This window comes from Mesoplodon bidens, assembly GCF_964165515.1.
Source record: "Mesoplodon bidens genome assembly, chromosome: 7".
In the NCBI taxonomy this organism is placed as follows: domain Eukaryota; kingdom Metazoa; phylum Chordata; class Mammalia; order Artiodactyla; family Ziphiidae; genus Mesoplodon; species Mesoplodon bidens.
Genome location: NC_138164.1, coordinates 102,401,461 through 102,423,824, shown reverse-complemented (window position 1 = coordinate 102,423,824; position 22,364 = coordinate 102,401,461). Strand labels below are relative to the sequence as shown.

Sequence of the window (22,364 nt, the reverse complement as noted above, 5' to 3'; positions counted from 1 at the left end):
GAGGAAGGAACATACTGGAGACAAATTTAGAAGGAAGAATCAACAGGACCTGGTGCCTGGGGGGGCATGTGGGGAGTGAGGGGTGATGCTCAGGTTTCCCAGGGCAGCGTCCACCTCGTGGGCCTCCTGGCCTCACCTGGGTCACAGGGCTGCTGGGCATCCCCCCTTTTCCTGATGGGTGCCACTCGGAGTCAGCCCTGCCCCCGGTGGCCCCAGGACCTGGCTCTGGTGAGGCAGAGGTCTGAGGAGCCAGCGTGGGTGGGCTAGAGGGGACTCTAGCCTTTGGAACCCAGTGTGGGTGGGGAGAGGGGTCAGCAGCTGCCTGATCCCACCTCAGAGGCTAGGCCCCACCCTGCTGGGAGGCTGAGGGCCTGAGTTCTGGGCTGCAGGCTGCCCCTGGGCTCCAAGAACACCCACAATCTTCCCAAATTACAGGGCCAGCCCGCCGGCCTCCGGGAAGCTGCCCCCTGCAGAGGACCCACAGACAAACTGCTCTAAAAATAGACTTGGGGTGGTGAAGAGTTGCCGGGCTGGGAGGCTGTCCACCCCGCATGCTACCCTTCCCCAGGCTGGGGCCTGACACCCCATCGAGGTGACCTCCAGAGGCTGGGTTGAGGCCAGGGCACACAGGGAAGTTGAGACCTCCACAGCCACGAGCCCTGGAGCCACTTAAAGCCCCAGAAGATGTCCCTGCCTTCAAGCAGCTGGATGGGGGCCGCGTACAAAGTCCCGTCTCTGCCCCTGGGGAATCTCAAAGACCCTCAGAAGCAGCTCACACTTCTTGCACTGAGTCTAATTCTAACCTCTTGCTGCATATGAATTTGTGTATTCCTCCCACCAACCCTGGTGGCAGGCACTGCTATTCTGCCCATTTAATAGTTGAGAAGATTAAAACACTCACTCAAGACCATTGTCCTCCAAAGGGAAAGAGGAATAAGAACCCTGTTCATGGTTCTAGACACGATAGTTTTAATAGGACTTTTATACACATAAGGAAATAGTCACTAATTTTATTTATATATATATAATATATATACACACACACACACACACACACACACACATATATGAAATGTGCTGGGCACTGACTGAGCTGGGTACTTTTCATATATATATTTTTAATCCTGGCCAGAATTCTCAAGATACCTAGTGTCTTCATTCTGTAATTGAGGAAACTGAGGTCCAGAGAGGTTAAGCAACTTGTTAAAGATCACACAACAGCCGGTTGAGGTGCCGGGATGCACACCAAAGCCAGTACCCTTTAGCGCCCCTTAAGGCCGGCAAGTGTGGTGGTGGCATGGGTGTGAGGTTTAGAATCAGGGGGCCTGCTTGCTCCCAAGTCCCTGCTCTCCACTTACTGTGTGCATAACCTAAATAACTCAGCTTTCCCGAAGTCTCATTTTCCTTATCAGACAAATGGGGAGTATGATAAAAGTGATTCTGACCTCACCTGTGAGTTGTGAGAAACAAATGAGATAAAAACATGAAGGTACTTTGTGAACTGGAGAGTGCTATAGAAATGTTTATTGTTATTCCCATTTGTAGATGAGGAAAGTGAGGCTTATCAAGGCTAAGACATGTGCCCAAATATGATGGAGCCCTATGAGGAAATGCCCAAAGAGACCATTTCTAGGTGGGGCACAGTCTGGAGTTCTCAAATGTTGATCACCTGAGGGGAAAAACTCAGAGGGCCCTTTGCTTAAAAGGAAGGGAGGTGGGGGAGAGGAGAGCTTTAGAGAACCCTACCTTTGGCAATAAAAGTAGGCTGCAGGGGAGTTCCCTGGTAGCCTAGTGGTTAGGATTCTGGGCTTTCACTGCCGGGGCCCGGGTTCGATCCCTGGTCAGGGAACTGAGATCCTGAGATCCGTGTGATGTGGCAAAAAAAAAAAAAAAAAAAAAAAATAGGGTGCAGGTGTTTCGCCCAGGTAACATCTCAGAGGACATCACAGTGTGAGGAGGTGGTAAGGCTCTAGAGTCTTGGTGACTTGTCCACATTTATTGTTTAATCCTCCCCTCCCCCCAAGCTGTTCCATCTAAGGCTGGTTCCCAGACCTAAGCATGCATCAGAATCACCTGGAAGGCTGGATCCTCCCCACAGGGTTTCTGATCCAGCAGGTCTGGGTGGGACCTGAGAATCTGTATTTCTAACAAGTTCCCAGGTGCTGCCCCTGGTCTGGGACCCACCCTTTGCACATCACTGACCTAAGTCAGCCAAAGACCCTCTTGAGAAATGCCCTCCTGGGTCTGACTTGCGGAAGAACAAAAAGGCGGGGGGTGGGGGGGCTCCTCTGAGAGGTTTTTGTGGGAGCCCCCTCGGGTCTGGTGTCCCTCCTCTGGGTCTGGTGTCCCTCCTCGGGTCTGGTACCCTGGGCCCCGCCACCCCTTCTTACCTTGGGTGGTGTCCTCCATCTTGATGGGCACAATGGGGCTCTGAGGTGCCGAGTCACCGCTCAGGGAGTAGCTGTGCTCGGCCTGGATGCCCGGCGTGGGGGAGTCCAGTTCCATGTCCAGTAGAGGGCTCTTCTCGTCCAGCACAGGGTCATCAAAGAAACTGCTGAACAGGTCATTGGAGAAGTCCTCCATGTTCTCTGCAAAGTGGTCCAGGTGCTCAGGGAAGTGCTAGCAAAGGGGGAGGGGAGAGGAGGGAGTCAGCTCACCCTGGAAAGGGGGTGCAGATGCTGGTGGCGCCACCAGCCCTGCCACCACCACTGCTGTCCCCGCAACCTCCCCCTTACTCTTCCCTCCATCATTAATACCACCACCACCACCACCAACTTCCCCCCGGCCCACATCATCATACCAACTCTTATCATTTCTATCACTAGTCACCCCGTCATCACATTACTGCCACCACCACCTCCACCGCCCTCTCTAGCCTCTCCATCAGTATCCTCAAGGATGAGTCCTGGATGGCGTGAAAGAATCCAGGCGATAGGACACAGGGCTTTAGTGCTGGCTCTGTGACCTTGGTCAAATCACTTAGATTGCCCAAGTCTGTTTCTCAGTCCACCCTACGTCTTCCATGGGAGGACTAAGTACTAAAGAATAAGTGTATCTATGCCAGCAAGTTGGCATTCCAAAGGCAATATCAGTGACTTTTGTATTCTCTTTTGCTGGAATGCAAGGTGGTGAGATTATTGAGGACTCTGCCCCCCTCATTAGTACAGTCTCCACTTGTCCACATGCCTCCAGTGTCTCCCTTTTCCCAGCCATTCTTTATACCAAGAAATTAGGCTCCAGAGCCATATCATTTGGATTTGAATCCTGGCCCTGATGCTCCTAGCTATGACTCAGTGCCGTTCAAACTGTGGGTGGTGACTCATTAATGCGTTGTGAAATCAATTTAGTAGGTCACGACCATAATTTAAGAAAAAAGAAAACAGAACAAAATAGAGTAGAAAAATATCAGAGTGCACATAGGGAAGTTAAACACTTGGTAGATTTTTTTAATATCAGTTGTGTGTGTGTGTGTGTGTGTGTGTGTACATTCTTGGGAAGGATGTAAAATATATTTCTCAGAAACAAAATAGTCTGAAAAACATTGGTCTCCACGACCCTGGGAAAGTTGATTAATGCCTCTATGTTTCATTTCCTCCTTTGTACAGTGGGGATGATAATAGTTCCTATCTGCTAGGGTTATTGTAAAAATAAAACAAGTTAATGCACGTCAAGCACTTAGAATAGTCCCTGGTACATAGTAGTTACTCAACAAACCTCTTATTAGTAAAGCCTCCAGTGGCTGGCACATAGGAGGTGCTTGTTTTTTCTCTCTAAAGAATTATAAATATGTAAGGAAATGTTGTTCATTCTTTTTTTTTTTCTGGACGCACCACACAGCATGTGGGACCTTAGTTCCCTGACCAGGGATTGAACCTGTGCCCCCTGCAGTGGAAGCACAGAGTCTTAACCACTGAACCGCCAGGGGAGCTCCCTGTTCATTCATTTTTTACTGACTGAATGAATTTGCTGGGGCTTTGCTTCTGGCCCTGGGGTCCCACCTGGAGAGTGGGTAAGGGCTGACTTCTGGAGTCTGGAGTTGTTGGCTTTCTGGCCTGGAATACTTGGAGCCTGTCCTAGTCTGGAAGGGATGAGCAGAAAAGCCCTCTGTCTGAGAATAAGATTCAGAGCCACATGAGCATCTGTGTGTGGGGGGCAGGGGATGAGCCCAAGCTCTGCAGATAAGCTTGCTTTTGACTCCTAGCTCACTCCTTGCTAAGTTTACTTCACTTCTCTGGGTCTCAGTTTCCTCATCTGTAAGGGGGAAATAATAGTTCCTACCTCACAGTGTTGTAATGAGGATCAAATATTTGTTAGGTGCTTAATGCTACCCTCATTGGATTATGAGGATAAAATGAGGAAATACATATAACACATGTATACAAATAATATATGTATATATCTATACAGCAAACACATGTAACACTGAGAACAGGGCCTAGAATGCAGTGAGTGCTCAATAACTGTTAGCCATTGTTATTATCAAAAGCCTAACTCTGGACCTGAGGTGAACGGAGCCTGGAGCCAATGCAGGGAGGTGGCTTGGTCCTCCCCCAAAACAAACATGGATCAGAGAATCCATGATAAAATGAGTTCAGAATCCCATCGTCTTAAGTACTCTCTCCTCTCCCCAGCTTGTCAGAACTTACCATCCCTATCCTACACTTTTCTTGTGGTTTTAACTTTCTGAAGTGCTTTCATGCACATTGCCTTATCTAATCCTCACAATTACCCAAGGAGACAAGGAAGTTGCATATCTATATTTGACAGGTAGGGAACCCGAGGCTTAGGGAGCCAAGGAAAGCAGGGAAGCATCCACAACCACAGTCACACCCCAGTCCTCCCCCAGTGGCAGCAGACATTCCCCTGATCGGGAATTACCCGTCTGTCAGACTGTGAACTCCCTGAGGTAGTAAGGTCTGGACTTGTTCACCTGCTGGGTCCCATCCCCTGGCCCAGGATAGACACTCAACAGCTACTGGTGGAGGGACAGGGCCTTGTACCCCAGAGGGCAACGCCATCAGTATGTCATTCGTCCCATCAATGCCTGGGGTGAGGCAGTACCAGGAAGTCAGAGGCTGAACAAGCCTCCAAGACTGTGATCCCAGCCAAAGGCCATTTACAGGGTGCAATGCCCCCCAGCCACCTAGCCAGCCACAGTCTGGACTGTGCTAGCTAGCTACATCCTCAGCAGAGTCTGGGTCAGCCCACCTGGGGGCGCCCTCTCTCTCTCTCTCTCTCTCTCTCTCTCTCTCTCTCTCTCTCTCTCTCAGGGTCTCTCAAAGGCCTGGTGTGAGGCCCAGTGGGAGGGGGTTGTGAAGAGCCTAGTGAGTCAGCTGCTAAGGTATTTCTTCGGCAGCTGCTTCTCAGGCGATAAGGGTTTGCCAAACCCTTTCCCCGGGCCTGGGAGAGGAGAGAAGCTTCCTCCAGTCTGGGCCGGGGTCCCTAAAGGATTCCAGGCAGATGAGCCAGGTCCTTCTCAGAGACCCCTTTTGGGGTGCCCGCAGGCACCTGCTGAGGGAGATCAGTTGGTCCCTGCTTTGTGAGCAGTCCCACCCCACCTGCTGGAGACAGCAGCGAAGGCCCAGCAGGACAGAGCTTCCAGAGGGTGGGAGCCAAGTGGAAGGGGAGGGCGGCCAAGGGGCAGGCGGACTGAGGGTGGGGGACACTCAGAGAACCCAGTCCTCCTTGCTCAGGTCTTCACTGTGTGCTGGGTGGACCTCTGGGGGGCAACGGTGGGATGTGCCATCATCCCCAGGCCCACCTCCTGCTCATGCGAGCGTGCCAGAGGGCCTCCCTTTAGAGAGCTTTGAGCCCTATTTCTATCTGGTGTCTGGCCTCTCAGAGCAGCCCAGTTATGGCTGGTTTATACCACCAATTTAGAGGCAGAAGGGACATGAGAAAGCCCATGGTCCACGCCCCCTCTCCTCACTTGCTAATGAGGAAACTGAGGTCCAGAGAGGGACCTACCAGGGTCACACAGTGAGTTGGTGATGCTGAGGGAGGGGTTATCCGTAGCTCTGGCGCTGCACAGGAATGTGGAGCAACTTCTCCTTCCTGTCCTCTCTTCTTCCTCTGTACCCACCCTCCCCCCAGCCCTGGAAAGCCCCCTCTGGAGATCTAGGGCCTCCTCAGCTTCAGCAAGGCCCCTTGTCCCTTCTCCCACCCCCCAAAACCACACCCAGCTCTTTCTCCAGTTCACACACAAAAAGTTCAGGTTTCAGACTACCTGATGGAAAATGATTGGGGGTGGGAGGCAGGCTTCTATAGACAGCAGGGAGTCAACGTTCTGAGGGGGATAGGGTTCTCCTGGGGGTGAGCGTTCTACCGGGGGTGCCTTTCCAAGCAACTGGGGTGGGAAGCCTGAGAAGGAAATATTATGATTTGTTTCCCTCCTTGTTGAAGACTTTTTCCAACAGTCTTGCCAATGTAAGCTCCTTCTCGGCTGCCACGCGCAGCCGGCGCCGGCTCCCCTCTCTTGGAGGACAGGTCCCGAGCTCTCGGGCTCTCAGCCCCGCGCAACCCTCCCCCTCCGCAGCATCTCCTCCCGGAGCCGGGTCTCAGTTTAAAGAAGGAGAATGTCCAGTCGGCCCCGCGTGGCCCACGAAAGGTTAACGCCTGCGCGCGGGGGGCCGCCCCGCGCCGGAACCCAGCATGCTCATTGGTCGGATCTGCGGAGGTCGTGGCCAATGGGAGGAGGCTGCGAGACGCCCGCCGCTGGAGCCGCGAGGAGGGGGCGGGAGGAAGGCACGGCTCGCGCGGGGGAGGGTTCGCGGCCTCCGGCGAAGGCGCGGGCTACGTCAGGTTAGAGTGTGTTTGTCTTGGGTCCCTTTCTGCACCTGGGGCAGAGGCAGAAATGGCCCCTTTGAGCTTTCAGGTGCCCCTGGCAGTTCTATGGTGCCCTAAGACCCTTATCAGCTGCGTGGCCTCGACCCCGCACCGGGAGCCCGAGGAAGTGAAGACAGAGGGGAGGCCAGGCCCCAATTCTTAAGTTCCTTCGCGGCTCTTCCAGCTCAGCTCCTTCCTTCCCTCCTCGAATAATCCTACCTTGGGCTCATTGATGGGGCAACGGGGTCTCTGTCCCAGGTAGGGGAGGTGGGACACTCCTGGGCGGTAATAGCGCCGTCTGAGGCTCCTCTCAGTTCCCCTCCCCTAATTCCTCCTGGGGGTCGATGGAGAGAGAAGGAAAAGCTCTGGGGGCGTGGCTGTCACCTGAGGGTGTGTGTGGGAAAGAGGTTCCCCCACCTGCTGCAGCCTGAGAGCGCCCCCTTCTCTCTGGCCCCTACCCCTCGGCGCCTGCACCCCCATCCCGGGCTTCTCCCCCTCCCCCGGTCCAGGCTGATTCAGTCTGTGTTTGGGGAAAGGAGGGAGGAGGCCGGAGTGGGTCCAGGCTGAGCTGTGGGATAAGGAGTGGGGGGAATGCTGAGCCCGGACATTCCTTCCGAGAGAGTGAGCTCTGGGGAGCGATGGGAGGAGAGTCCTCTCACATTTCCCCTTCCCCTCCCCCGCAGGTTAGCTCCCCCACCCCTCCACTGACCCATACATTCCGGGACGGTTACTTGCCTCGTGGTCACTAGAAAATTGCCCCCATTTCTAGCTGAAGGGCCACCAGTCTGAGTCACTGTTGTGCCCTGTGTGTGGCGGTGAGGGGTGGGGGGTAGGGTCAAGAGAGAGCAGGGAGGGGCTTGGGGAAGGGAGGTGGGCCCCTGGGTACCCAGTGGTCCTCCTAGTCCTGAAGCATCACCATCCAGTCATTTGGGGGTAGGGGGAGATCCAGACATCTTCCCAGAGCTAGACTGGAAGGCTGTCCTATGAAGGAAAAAAGGCCCTAGACAGACTCAGGAGGCCCTAGTTCAAGATCCATCTGTGCTGTGAGACCTGGGCAGGGGCAAGTGGTGTCTCCTCTCTAGGCCTGTTTCCCCATCCATTCCCCAGCATAGTCTGTGTTCCTACTGAGGCAGGGGTGGCAGGCATAGGGTGAAGTGGACTAGTCGTCAGAAAGTGGCCTCTTTTCCTCTGCTCTGGCATCTCTGGGGACTGTGAAAGGACAGAGCCAGTTTTCCTCATCCCTGGAGCCAGCCCCTCCCTGAGCCTTCCTGGCAGGGCACAGGGGTGAAGGGAAGCACATTGTTCCAGCCTCCAACCTCACTCTCGTCCCCCATTCCCCACAGGCCCGGGGAAGGCGGCTGCTGAGGTTTCATATTTTCCCCCTACCGAACTCTTCACCACAGAGCCCAAGTCCAAATAAGCAGAAATGCTTCCCTGTGTGTGTGTGTGTGTGTGCGCGCTTGTGCACGTGCGTGTGCATATGTGTGTGCACATGCTACACAGACGTGGGCTGTGAGGTTCTTTCTTACACAGGGAAACACCATCTCCCTGACACCACACAACATAAGATCCCCACATTTAGACACATTCAGACTGTTCCCTATACAGCCTGGCACAGATACTAATGCACATACACACTCTCTGGGCTCACATAGGCTGACACTGGCAGGCACTGACACAGACCCAACAAGGAAACACTCCTCATATGTGATCAGACAGACACAGACTCCCATGTGCGCACACACACACACGTATGTGCAGTTACCCCAGACAGTCACGGTCACAGACGTGGGCATGCACACTCGCACACAAACACACACAACATCTCAGCACCACAGCATTGAATGCTGACTGTGCCAAGCCACATGCCTGAGTCATGTGACCCCCAGCGAGGGAGCGTTGGGAGTCCTGGGCTTGCCTGGGGCTGGGACGGTGAGGGCTGGGACTGGAGGAAGAGTTACCATGGGGATTGAGCTTTTCTGTGCCTGTGTGCTGGAGAAAAGAAGTGGGAGAGGAAAGGGCAGGCTGGTGCCCACCACAGGCTGCCACTGTGCAGAGCAGGGTCCACAGTCTCTGGAGCCCCCAGCCCTGTTAGTCTGGCTCTGCAGTTCCCCCTCCTGACACTGTGGTAGCCCTTCCCTGGCCGGATCGCAGGTCCCTCAGGAAAGTGAAGAGCTGGCCTACAGGTTCCCAGCCAGCCCCTGGCATCTTCTGACCAGGCGGCCCATGTGCTGTGGCCCAACCTTGGGGTGGGTGCCAGGTACTGTCTGGGCAGAAGGAAGCCATGGCAGTTAGTGCTGCCGCCCAGGGCTGGGATTAGCTGTGACTGGCACCACTGAGGGCACAGCAGCCCAGGGTCTGGCTGCTGGAGATGTTGGTCCATAGGCAGTAGCCAGAGGATCCCTGTGGGACAGCTCAGGACCCTGGAGACTAAGTGCCAGGGCTGGCGCTGGGGGCCTCTGGAGAATAAGGGCATCTAGTCCCATCCACTTATTCATCACTCGTGCATTTGTTCAGTGTTTACTGAGGACCTACTGTGTGCCCAACCCTGTGGATACAGAGATGAACAAAGCCCAGTTCCTGCTCCCAAAGGGCTTCCTGACTAGTGGTGTGACCACCCATTTATGAAGGTAGGTCCAAGGCTTGAACTCTGATCTGTCTCCAGAATATTCTCCACCTTGGGATCTTCTAACATAAATATGACTATGTGACTCCCCTGCTCACTATCCACTAATGACTTCCTCTGCCCTTAGGATAGATTCCAACTTCCTTAGTATAGCTCGAAATGATCCAGCCATGTCACCTCTGTGTCTCGCTGTGTCCACTTCTCATCCGTGTCTCCAAAGCCTAGCACTGGTCCCAGCACATGGTAGGTGCTCAGCTCTTTGCTGAGTGACTGAGTGACTGGCTGAATGAGTGGGCGAATGAAGGAATGTGCCAGTGAGCAAATGGACTGAGGCTTTTCCTTCTGCAGCTGAGCCTCCAGGAGTGACTGCCCTGAGTTCCGCTCTGCTGCCAGCCTGCTCCTGCCCCAGGCAGTTTCCATGCGCCTGGACGCCTTCCCTCGGCTCCTCCCTGGTGGGGCCTGTTGTACCCATTCTCTGGGTTGTTCTTTCCCAAGGCCCTTTTGCTCTTAAGCCCCAGCCAGACCAGGTACCTGGGGACCACAGCCCCCAACTCAGCTCTGGAGGAACTGTCCCCAGGGTTAGGCCAGGTCTGAGAGGATAAACGGAGCCCAGTGGCCAACCAGCCGAGCTGCTCTTCCGGCCCCTGGCCAGCTGGAAGGCCCTCTTGGTCTGGAGCCTGCCACCAGGCTCTGGCTGGAATTCCCTTGGCCTCTTCCCTCTCCTCTGTGCACTCAGCATTCGGCCTCTGGCTTCCTCAGCGGTCCCGGGCCTGTCTGAGTTGTCCTCAGGTTTTATTTTTGGAAGAAGTTGCATTCTTTCTCCTTATTTACTCCCTTCCTTCAGGGAAGGTGTGGGACCCCTGGGCTCGGCTGGGGATCAGGCTGTGACTCCAGCCCCTGGGGTTTGGACTCCTCTGGGGCTCCAAGGAGGGGACCTCCAAAGATTCCTGACCGAGCTGATGCTTCAAAGCCATCTAACTCTGCCCTCCTTCCCCCACCCAGTGTGTGACTAATGCCTGCCCCTGCCCTTCTTGAAGAGCCCCACATTGGCCAAAAGAAATCCCTACAATTTTAGAGCTGAAAGGAATTCTGGCATCATTAGGTCCATCTCCTTTTACTTGTAGAAGCAATGTAGTTCAATGGTTATAAGCAAGAGAGGCAGACAGATCCAGTTCTAATCCTGGCTCTGCTGCCTACTGTGTAGCCTTGGGCAAGTTACTTAACCTTTCTGAGCCTCTGTCTCAGCTATAAAATAGGGGTACTTATATCTACGCCACCTGTGAGGTTGCTGTGAGGGTTAAATGAGACAACATTTTTAAAGTGCTTTGTACAATGCAAGACACATAGAAGGCTCTTTTCAAATGTAGCTAGTATTATTATTATTATCATTACAGAGAGGAAAACTGAGAGCCAAGGGAAGGAATGGACTTGCCCAGGATCACACAGCTCAAGGTAAGCAGCCATTCCCAGAGTCTTTCCTCTGTCTCCATCTCCCTTCCAAGGAGAAGGGAGGGGGCAGGCACCAGCCCAAAGGAGGAATCTCCTTGAGTCAGTCGCATGGGCAAACCCCTGGGTCTTCCATGGCTGCCTCCTGCATCAGGCCCGGGCCCTCCTCTGACTCAGGCATTTCCTCCACTGCCCCAGGGGCTTCTTGCTCACCGGGGTGAGAGGTCCAGGGAGGAGACCCCAGGCTGAGGGTCCACCTCAGCCCCAAGGTGGACCCCAGGCCAGCGGGAGTATGAGAGGAGGGGGAAATGCTGGGTCCTGACATCACAGAGCAGAGAAGCTGGAGCCACAGCCATGCAGGCCAGCTGGGGCCCTTCCAGCACGTCCAGATGTCTCAGGAATGTGCTGAGCTGGGAACCACCTCACTCCTTCCCTCACCACCCCCAAGCCCTCATCCCCTCATATGCTTGCTCAAGCTCTGCCTCTGCCCCGCCCCCTACCCTTCCTCTTTCATCTCTCCCTGGGAGAGCCTCGTGTCCACTGTCCCTCTGGTTCCTTGCCACAGTCCAGCTGCCTCTCAGACCTCTGAAGGGGTCACCAGAGGCAAGAGCCCTTCCCCTTCTGCAGACCCCCTGGTCTGACTAAGACGGGTGGTGGGGGAGATGGAAGCCTGAGCTAACTGGGAGGGGAAAGTTCTGAGCAGATAGTGCCTGCCAGATCCCAAATGTGGAACTGATTTGCAGCCCTGGGAGAGAAAGGGGTGAAGGCTTTGGGGTGGTAGAGGGCAGGGTTGGGCCTCTTCTCCGGGAGGATGATGAAAGGGGCTTTGGGTATCTTGTCCCAGTTGATGGGTGGGAGGGCCAAGGAGAGGAGGTGCCAAGCTGGGCTGGGCTCAGAAGGAGGGCTCAGATCCTTCTAGGCTGCTGGGATCAATGGGGACATGCTTTGCCTGATAGTGGAGGGTCCTGAGGGGGTGAGGGAACCCCATTAGGGTCTTGGGGTTGGGCCAGGAGGCAGGACATGGTTCAGACTGGAGCTCTCAGCCCCAAAGAGGGACAGCTTGTGTCCCTGCAAGGGTGGAGTTGCCTTGGGCCTCCCCAGGCCAGCCTGGCCCCAAGTGCTGGGGATGAGAGAGCCAGAAGGGAACTGGTGCTCCTGGCCAGTGTGAGGGTGACATCAGGGCAGGAGGTAGAAATCAGAGGAGAGAAGGGACCTGGGGTCAGTTGCTGCCTCGGCCTGCTCTGGGCACAGAGAGGGGCCCACAATGCTGTCTTGAGGGAGAGGCCCTGATCATCCAGACAGGCTGACATCTGGGATGCCCTAATGGACTCTAGACCTCCTAGCACCGAGACGGTTCAGGGGAGCTGGGACCACTGCCCTGTCCAGCTCAGAACTATCATTGAGAACTATCACTGGCTCCCTTCTGCCTGCTGAAAAAACTCCCAGCTCCTAAGCACAGCATTCAAGGTTTGTCACAAATTGATCTCAACTTTCCACTATAGCTGGAACCCCTCATCTTTCCTTTCCCTCCAGCCTCATTGGATGACTGCTCCCAGTTCCTTAAACCTGCTGTAAGCTCCATGGCTGCAGGGCCTTTGCTTGTACCATTCCCTGTGCCTGGAAGGCCTTTGCCTTTTATCTCCTCATTCTAATTCCTATCATCCTTTAAGGCCCAACTCAGTGCTGCTTCCTCCAGGAAGCCTTCCTTGATCACCCAGCTGGAGGAGTCCTCTCTGTCTTATACCACTGTAGCATTCATAGGCCACTGGTTAATATCATGCCTTGAACTCTAATTATCCACAATGGGACCCATCTCTTCTTCTAAACTTTAACCACCTTGAGGGTAGGATATAGGATGGATTTCATCCTCGAACCCTCTGCAGGGCTTCACACAGGGACTGGCATACAGTATACCTAATAACAATAATAGCTAATATTTATATGCCAGGCACTGTTCTAGTTCCTTCCATGCAGTACCTGATTTAAGTTTCAGAAGATCAGGTCGGTACTATTAGTACTGCCATTGAATGGTTAAGGAAACTGAGGCACAGAGAAGTTAAGTAGCTTACCCAGTTTATTCAGTTAGCAAGTGGCTGAGCCAGGATTTGAACCCAAGCTCTGACTGCAGAGCTTGTGCTCTTAAGCACACACGACAACACTGGACGCTGAAGGAATAATGACCGATTTCCTGCTGTCCCATCCCAGCACCTAGTACAGGGCCAGATACAAAATATGGGCCCCCATTCCAGGCACTGGGTCCTCACCTGGGGCCCCAGGTTTGCTCATCCCTGGCCATCCCTCTCCTGATGCCCAGAAAGACATAGCCCTGAGAAGAGGCCTGGGGTCTTTTGCCTTTACCCAAAGAAAACAGCCTTTCAGCTCCAGAGAGGTCCAACATGTAGGCAAATAAAATCCCTATGATTAGGGGTCAACAAAGGGACGAAGGTGGGACATTTCTCCAAGGGCAGTCCAATGCTGAGGACCATCCTTTCGGGCAGTGACAGCAACAATCAGAATAAAAATAGCAGCAACAACTACTGTTTATAGGGGGCTTGCTGTGTGCCATGCACTGTGCTAGGATCTCTGCAAGAGTTGTCTAACTGAGCTCTTGTAAGAACCCTGTGTGCTACAGTCATCCTTACGTAATGGATGAGGAAAATAAGCTCAGAGAGGTTAAGGCACCTGTCCAAGCTCACACAGATGACAAGTGGTGAGAGCCAGGATTTGCTCCCAGGTCTGGGCAGGGCTAAAACCGACCACTAATGGTCACCCCACCCCACCTCAGGTATGGCTTGGCTCCCCAGTGCTTGTTGAGGTATCTGCCATCTGACCTGTGGACTTGCTGTCTGGTCAGGTGGGGTCTGGGAATAGACACCAGGTCTCAGGAGAATTTCTGTTCAGAATCTGCCCGGAGTGGAATGGATTTAGAGTCTACAGCTCAACTTTTCCTCAAGCTCATGCAACTTTGAGAGCCCAGGATATTAAGAGCTGGGTCGATTTCTTTAGCTGGGTAGTGAGTACCCAGGTATCCATTTTATTACACTTTGTAATTCATATACATGCATTATATATATTCTCTTATATGCACGATACATTTCATAATAGAAAAGGCCACCATAATTAGGAGATTGGGATTAACATATACACACTACTATATATAAAACAGATAACTAACAAGGACATACTGTATAGCACAGGGAACTCTACTCAATATTCTGTAATAACCTATATGGGAAAAGAATCTGAAAAAGAATGTAGGTATATATATATATATATATATATATATATGACTGATTCACTTTGTTGTACACCTGAAATGAGCACAACATTGTAAATCAACTATACTCCAATAAAAATTAAAAAAAAAAAAAAGGCCATCATGATAGAGTGAAAGGTAGATGTAGGATTTAGGTTAAGATTCACTACTTGATAAATAAAATCCACCTAAAAAAAGAAAAGTACCATCAAAGCTGGAAGTGTGGAAGTATCCTTTCTCCCATTACCCATCCATCCACTCGTTCATCCATCCATCACTTCTTCTCACTCCTTCCTTCCATCTATTCAATAAGTAAACATTTCCTGAGCACCCAGTCACTATAGCTATACCTAGTGAATAGATAAAAACAATTGCCTGACACTCCCTGCCCTCAAAGAACTCTCAGTCTAGTTCAGCAATAAGGAAACCAAGGCCCAGAAAGGGGAAGTGATTTGCCCAAGGTCACACAGAGAGTTAGGGAGATGAGGTGAGGAGAGGTGAGAACATTCTAGGCAGCAGGGAACACATGGGAAAAGGCTCGGGCCTGTCTGCCTCCCCAGCAAGTCCCCTCAGTTGCTGCTTTCAAACTGCCTCCTGGCTCTCCGTGAGGGCCTGAAGAGCCTGCCTTACTCCACTGCTGCTTTCATTTTTGTTATTCTTTTGGAAGGAGAAGAGGGGGACAGCTGCTGCTGTCCAGCTGTTCTGTCAGACCACACAGCCCAGCCCAGATGTGTCAGGCTCTCTGTGATGGGTGAAATGGCTCCTGGGCCAAGGGCCAAGGAAGCTGCAGTGAGGGTTCTGTCCCGGGAGAGTTGGGAGAAGAGGCACCTTCAGCCCGGCAGCAGAGAAGCCCAATATTCCTCCAGCTGTCAAGTTGGCCTCGCTCATGATGTGGTACGTCTAGGTCATAAGGATCAGGATTTTGATATTCCAAGGAAATCACCCTTGATCTATTTTCTCTGTTGGTCAGAGTTCTGGGCTGTATATCTTGCCCCTCCCAGCTTCCCCAGAACCAGATATCCTCATGCCTACCTTCTGCCCAGTCTTGCTCCCCAGTTCTACCATTTACTCTGCCTGCTGAAGCGGGTTACTTCGTGTTCCAGCCAGAGCAATGCTTATGGCCTTGACTTAACTCCACCCAAATCTTCTTCCTCCATCCTGCCCCCTGGAGTGCTGAGACTTCCAGAAGAACAGCCTGTTCTCCAGCATCTGGAGCTGGTTTCTTGAGGAAGGTTCAAGAGCAAGCCAGGTCCCACAGAGGGATGCTCTGAGAGGGCCTTGGTACCAGGACTTGCAGGAGGCACATCGTATGGGGAAGGGAAGACACAAAGCGGGGCTGGCCTTCATCCTCTCCTCTCCTGGCACAATGGCCAGGCCAGACATAAACAGACCCTTCTGGGGAGTCCTGGGAACTGCAGAGGGCAAAGGTCCAAGTTCCCAGGTGGGCTGGGGAGTGGCATCCTAGAGTGAGGATGAGGAGAGGGCAGGGGATGGGATGTGTGGTCTCTCCTCTGACAGGCCAGGCAACGTGCTGGCTCTGCCCTTAAAGCTCTAGGCATCCATGGTGCCCTAAGGATGGGAGTGAGTGAGCGTGAAGGTGGAGCCCCTCTGATATCTGAGATCCCAAACGTTCCTGCCCTGGAGGGCAAAGTCCAAACCAGATCAAGAGGGGGAGAGAAGGTGGTGATTTCTCCTCCTTGACTCCATGGGACCCTGTCCCGAGAACAGCATTTAGATGTCCCCTCCTCTGTGTCAGTTTTCTCATCTGCGCAGGGGCCAATGATGCTTATATAACAGGCTCAATAAAAGGGACACGGCCCCAGTCCTTCCTTGCTGAAATGCCTTCCAATAACTCCTTTGCCTATAAGGATGGGGATATTGGAGAGGGAGGGTGAGGAGGTCACCTCCTCTGAGAACCTTCCATGACCTCCAGCCCGGCTGGAGGCTCCTCTTTGGGCTCCCATCATGCTCTGCTCCATCATGGTGCCCCGTGGTGCTGCTCTGTCTGCTTCCCTCTCTGTCTCTCTCATTTGGCTGTGAGTGGCTGGAGGTCATTCTGCACAGTGACCAGCACTGGCACTCCTTTAGCTCCCAGTTGTTAAAGGACGGATGTATGTATTGAAAAATAACCAAGCGAATTCCCGGCTGGTCCAGGGAAGCCGGAGGGACCTCACAGCAGATGGGGGCACAGGCAGCATTTTTGTGGGATCCAGTTCGCATCACCCTCAGGGCTGGCTGGGCCAGAACCTGAGAATCCAGGGCCCCTTCTGGAATTATCAGTACACTTCTTGAACACTCAGGCCTGTCTTTTTAAAAACAGTCTCCCCTTCCCTTATAGGGACTGCCTATAAGGGAGTCTGAAGTCATTTTCTCTACAAATACAGTAAACCCTTGAAATAGAGCAAAGTACACTACAATGTGACCAAAACTGGGCTTCTGTCCTATGCCTGGGACCCATCTCAAATAAAGGTGGGAAAAGCTCTTATCTTTGTGGGGCTGGTAAAGAAGTGACTGCCTCGTGCTCCTCTGGAACTTCCTCAGTTTGGTTTGCTGCATGTGCTAAGGTTTCACAATCTTTACTTTTGTGCTTTTTGTGATAGTACAGACCAACTGAAAAATACCACTTTTCATTGATCCTACAATAACATAACTCCACATTTTGTATGATTGAAAATTTTGGACTCAGCTTATTGTTTTATGGTTGAGTTTTACTATACTAAGCGCCTATTTTGTGCCACGGTACTGTGCTAGGTTTACGGCAATGAACACAACTGACATGGTCTCTGTTCTTAGGGAACTTGCTTTCTCACAGAGGAAGTGGACAATAAGCTGATAAAATAACAGCAAATTGAGATAGGAGCTATGAAGAAGTCAAAGGACTGAAACAGGGACTTCCCTGGCGGTCCAGTGGTTAAGGCTTCTTGCTTCCACTGCAGAGGGCATAGGGTTTGATCCCTGGTCAGGGAACTGAGATCCCACATGCTGTGTGGCATGGCCAGAACAACAACAGCTACAACAACAACGGACTGAAACAAAACAATAAGGGGTCCCACTTGAGGTGGTTGGGGAGGTTTCTCTAATGAGGCTTCCTTTGAACTGAGTAAGATGAGATGGAGCGAACTGGAAAGCATTCTAGATGTCAGGAATAGCATGTGCAAAGGCCCCGCGGCAGGACTAGAAAAGACTTAATTTTAAGCTGGGTGAGTGTGGATCCAGGAGTCCCAGTGAACTGAACAAGGGGAAACTGGGGAAGGTGGAAGCCCTAGAGCCAACTGGTGCTCAAGGGTGAAGCCTAAGCCACAAGTTCAAATCTGCTGTGCATCTGTCAGCTGTAGACTATCCTACACCAGGGGTTGTGGGGGTCTGTGCCAAGGGTAGGGATGACTTGAGGCAATGATAACTCATTGGAAACCTTCCTAAATTTCAGAGACAGTGTGGGCCGCAGGCCCCTGATGGCTGGGAGTAGAGCGCATCCTTTTTCCTCTTCCTTAAAAAATGTGGGGCCTGGCCTGAGGGTTAGGGAAAAGGAATTCATCCAGCAACGGTTGGTTGAAGCCTCCTCTGTGCCAAGCACTGTACTGGGCACTGGGGATACAGCAGTGAACAAGACAGTTAAACGCCTGCCCTCAAGGAGCTCACATCCTAGTGGGGGGAGCAAAAACAAAATAAAAAGCTGCCCAAAACAAACTTAGTGTTTTAGAGGAGAAGGAGGTGTCTGGGGCGATCTCCCTTCCTGAAGGGGAGCCCTGAGATTTGGGTTCCTCCATTAGTTTTTCTCTATTAGTTCTTTTGTAGTGGATTCTTCTTGGAGACCAGAGTGCCTTGGCCTTTGGGTCCCCTTTCCTGTTAGTGAGAAATTTAAAGAGAAACACAGGCACATGCGCTCGCACCCCTCCCCTTTTAAGGGCTGTTAAAGGCCCACACACAGACATAGGAACACCCAAATGCACATACTTCTCTAATCTCCCTAAATCCCCCAAAGGCTGGGGTGGTGGAAATAGTAATGGTAGTGGTTCTCTGCTTCCCCACTCAGCTCAGGAGAAGCCAGGCTGGGGGCCTGGGGAGCAGTGATCAGGTTTAGCCCTCACCAACCCCCTTCCCCTGGGCTGGTCCCCGGTCCTGGTCATTCCCACACCTGGCCTCCCCAGCTGCTGGGAGGTGAATGAGTGTGCTGGGCAAACATCCTTGCAGCTTCCTGCTGTGCCCCTCTGAGACAACAGAACTCCTCTTCCTCCTTCTCCTCCTCCCCACCCCCTCCCAGCTGGGGCTTCTCTGGGATCCAAAGCCATTTCCCTCTAGAGAAACCAGAGTCATCCTTTCCCCTGAGCCAGAGGACAGACCTAGTGTCTCTCTCTGGAGACATGACCTGTTCTCCCTCTGGTCCTTTATCCCAGTTCTCTGAGCACCAGGCCCTCTCTCATACCTGCCCAGGGGCTGAGGGGTCACAGGGTCCAAGGGAAGACGGCTCTAGGGAGGCCACATCAGGAACTGTGGGAGAGTGGGGAGGGGCTGGGAAGAGAAGCCCCCTCATCTGGCAGGACGGGCAGCTCCTTCTGAGGGATGTCTCTGAGAATCACATAGACAAGATTGCAAGAGGATGAAGGTATCCTCACAGAAGGAAAAATACAGCACCCCTGGCCACCTCTAAGCACACATGGCGTAGGCAAAGTATGCAACTCATTTTCCTGTCTCTGTCCAAGAGATTGCATATTTCTTACACAGTTGTGTTCAGGGTAAGCATCCTTTTTGATTTTTGCTTTTTGTACAGAGGAACAGAGCACACACGGTTTCCACCGTGACTTTATGGCCTTATCTGGATGTTTAAGAAGGAGAGTGAATAACCTACCCTCCGTCTTCCAGACTGAGAAGCACACAAACTTCACCCCTTTCCATCTTTAACCCTGGAAACACTTTCCTGTCCTCACGCAGGATGAAGAGGGAGTTGGGGATGGGGTTGGTATGGGGTCCCAGCTGGGAGGGACCTTAGACATCTAAACGATGGAGGCACCAGAGAAGGAAGGTGACCTGCTCAGGGTCACAGAGCAACTCCTACCAGAGTATTCTTTACCACTACCCCATCTAGTCTCCAGAGCATGTTAACTATGGAAAGTTACCTGGCAGGCATCGTCCTGCATTAATCTTTAATTAATTTTCTCACTACATCTCTATAATAACACTATGGGGAAGCTTCTGTATCTCCTTTTTTCAGATGAGGAATCCAAGGCCCACAGGAATAAAAGTCACTTGTTTCAACTGCCCAGCTGGCTGGTGGCAGAAGCACAGCTAGAACCAAATTTCCCGATTCCCAGCCCAGGAGTTTTCTTTCCTCTTAGACATTCTTTCCTCTCCCCCTGCCTCACCTGGCCTTGCTTAGGCCTGAGGTAAGGAGCTTTCCCATTAGGGCTTTCCCTCCCCAGGCCCAGTACTGGATACCACTGTCTGATCATGATCATGCCTCCTTTCCTGTGCTGGACCAAGGCCCAGATGAGCAGCTGGGGATGCAAGGCTGAATGGAGCTGCAGGAAGAGGCTGTAGGCGGCAGAGTTCATTCAGAAGAAAGTCCATCTCAAAGCTGCTGAGGGCTGAGGGAACCTCACAGGGGGGCTCTACCCATAAAGGTACACGCTGCAGCAAACTCTCTCCCTCTGACCAGTACCTGTTACCAACTCCAGGAGGGGCGTATGGAACCCCAGATTCCTGCTTCTTCATTCCTAGGATCTGTGCCAGACCATCCTTAGAAAGAAAGATCCAACCTCTTCCCATTTTATAGACACAGAAACAGGACCAGGGAGGAAAGCTGCTTGCATGGCCCAGGCTCACAGGAGAGGCAGAAGCAGAGGGACGACTAGAACCCAGGTCTCCCCACTGCTGGTTCAAGCCCTCTCCCCTCTTCCCCGCGGCTTGTCTGCAGAAGTGTGCTCCCTCTGACTGGAACCAGGGGCCTTCCTAGAGAGCAGGGTGACCTGGATCTACTGCCTAATGGAGGACCGGGAGACCTCTCACCCCATGCCTCCCTGACTCAGGTTCCTGTCCCTGGACTTGTTCCCCACCAGCAGCCTGGAACAGTTTAGGTGGAAGTCCAAGATGCCCAGTCCTTTAAGTCTCAGTGTACTTGGCTCTTGTCTGCCAGGTTTATCTTAGTCCCAGGAGTTAGAGGCCAGCAAATAGAGACCCTTGAGATGATCACTGGGTGTGTTGTGTGTGTGTTTGTGTGTGTGTGTGCGGGGGGAGGGGGGGAGAGGGAGAGACTGGCAGGTCACTGCATGGGGTGGGGGAATCCCCCCAGATGCCCCAAGCAGCCCACATTTCAACCCGGCAGCCCCTTCTGAACCCAAAGATTTTCTCCCATTACCGAGCCCATCCCCCCGCCCCCCAGGGCCTTAGGGCTGAGCCTGAGAGAGGGAGGGAGGGAAGAAGAAAGAAGCCACGTTTCCTTAGGGAGGGAGGGGAAGAGAAAGAGAAGGACAAGCCCGGAGACAGAGACAGTCACGAAGCCACAGGGAGAGAGAGACAGTCAGGGAGACATAAGGGACAGAGAAACACCTAGAGAAAGACCTCCCTCCTTCTGAGCGATCACCCCGTGCTGCCCTGACCAGTTGAAGGTCAGGTCCTTCCCTGGGGGATCTCTGGCCTGACTTACTGGGGAGGCCACGGCAGCACCCCTATATTTCCGGGTCTGGCTCAAAACCCGGGTCTGGCTCTGGCCCCCCAAGGGGCGTCTGGTCTCTGGCCCTCGAACACTCCCCTGTGCGCCCCCCAGCGGAGAACCAGACGCAGAGCCACCGAGGTCTTAAAGGGGGCGCAGGAAAGGGCGCCGCCAATTTGCGCCCAGTCTGGTCCCGGAACCCCAGGGTGGGTGGAGGACGATTAGAAGACTTGGTGGGGAGGGAAGAACTGGTGTTTCTTGTGGTCGTATCAGTGGATCCGATGGCCCCGACGCCTCGACGTTCCCTTCCCCTAGAAGGCCGAGGCCAATGTATCCATGGACGGAGCCTCCAGGAGGACCGTGCACGGGCGCAAGCTCAGAGGCTCCAGGTTCGGGGTCTAGGGAGGTGTCGAGGGATCTAGTCACCAAATCTCAGAGCTCTAAGCACGTGTCTCTCAAGGGGACCCTGCACCGAGCCCCCTCCCCCACTTCTGCCCAGTGCTGTGTAGTCCAGGCCTTCAGGGGGCCCCAGGTGCACCGCGAAGAGGAGTAAGGAGTGGTGGAAGGAAAACACAGACCCTTCATCTTACCGCATTGTTGAGGAAATCAGACTCGTTCAGATCCCCCAAGTCCAGGAAGCTGGATCCGGGGAACAGCCTGTCGGCCTGGAAGGGCTCCAAGACGGCGTCCATCGCGGCAGGCTCCGGAGACCCCCTTCGGCTGGGCTTCCCTCACTCCAGGGCGGCGGCGCGCCCGGCCCAGAGCTCCGGCCCGAGCGCTGGCAAGCGGGCGGGGGGCAGGTCCCGGGCAAAGCCCCGGGGGAGGGGCGGGCAGAGGCTGCGCGGCCCCGGGTAGGGGGCGCGGGGGGCGCGGAGGCCTTAGGGCAGCGGCGCAGAGCTGGCTGGGCTCAGGGGCCCCGGGCGCACCGCGGGCATTTAGCCGACTCCTCCTCCTCCCGCTCCTCCGGGGGCACAGCTGGCTTCCATGGGGAGCCCGGGAGTGGGGCTGAGGGCTTGAGGAGCCCCCCGGACTGGGTGGGAGCCGGGGGCGGGGGAGCTGAGCGCTCCCCCGAGACTGGGTGACTGCCGGGCGCTCCGCTCTCTCTGCGTCTCCCTCTGCACGGCTTCTGTCACTTTTCCTCTCTGTGAAACCGGGAACCCCTTGGCTGGTTAGCCCAGCTGGCCGAGGCGCCACTCCTCCACATCAATATTCACGATAATTTCATATTAATGAGGAGAAGGAGGGGCCTGAGGAATCGTCCCTCCTCTTTTAAAGAGACAGCTGCGAGCTAGTCTTGCCAATCTCTTTTCTCTGAAAAGATAGGGGCTTGAAGCAAAATTGTCTTAGAGCCAGTAACTGTGTTCCTTGAACCTCAGCCTCTTAAGGCTTTGCCAACCACACTCCCGTAAGTTCATGAGGCAGCTGAGTCATTTCTGTTCTTCCAGGCTTATGCTAGGGCCTGAACCAAATCCAAAGTCGGGGAATTCCATCTCTTGGGCCCCTCAACAAATCTCCTTTCAATGGGGAGATTTTCAGGTCTCCTCCTCCAAGAAGCCTTCCCTGAC

At 53.5% G+C, this 22,364-nt stretch overlaps 1 protein-coding gene across 2 annotated transcripts in view; it reads right to left on the bottom strand.

Moving 5' to 3' along the window:
- CREB3L1 (cAMP responsive element binding protein 3 like 1) overlaps positions 1-21,992 on the bottom strand; it is a 35,277-nt gene extending 13,285 nt beyond the window's left edge. Inside the window, exons 1-2 of one of the 2 annotated variants that reach the window (XM_081239261.1) lie at positions 21,390-21,992; positions 2,391-2,619 (exon numbers count right to left, since the gene is read on the bottom strand). In XM_081239261.1, the coding sequence (XP_081095387.1) occupies positions 2,391-2,619; positions 21,390-21,491 (331 nt within the window). In that variant the 5' untranslated portion in view covers positions 21,492-21,992. The remainder of the gene's footprint in view (positions 1-2,390; positions 2,620-21,389) is intronic. The other variant, XM_081239262.1, reaches the window with a different exon arrangement.
- Positions 21,993-22,364: the final 372 nt, after the last annotated feature.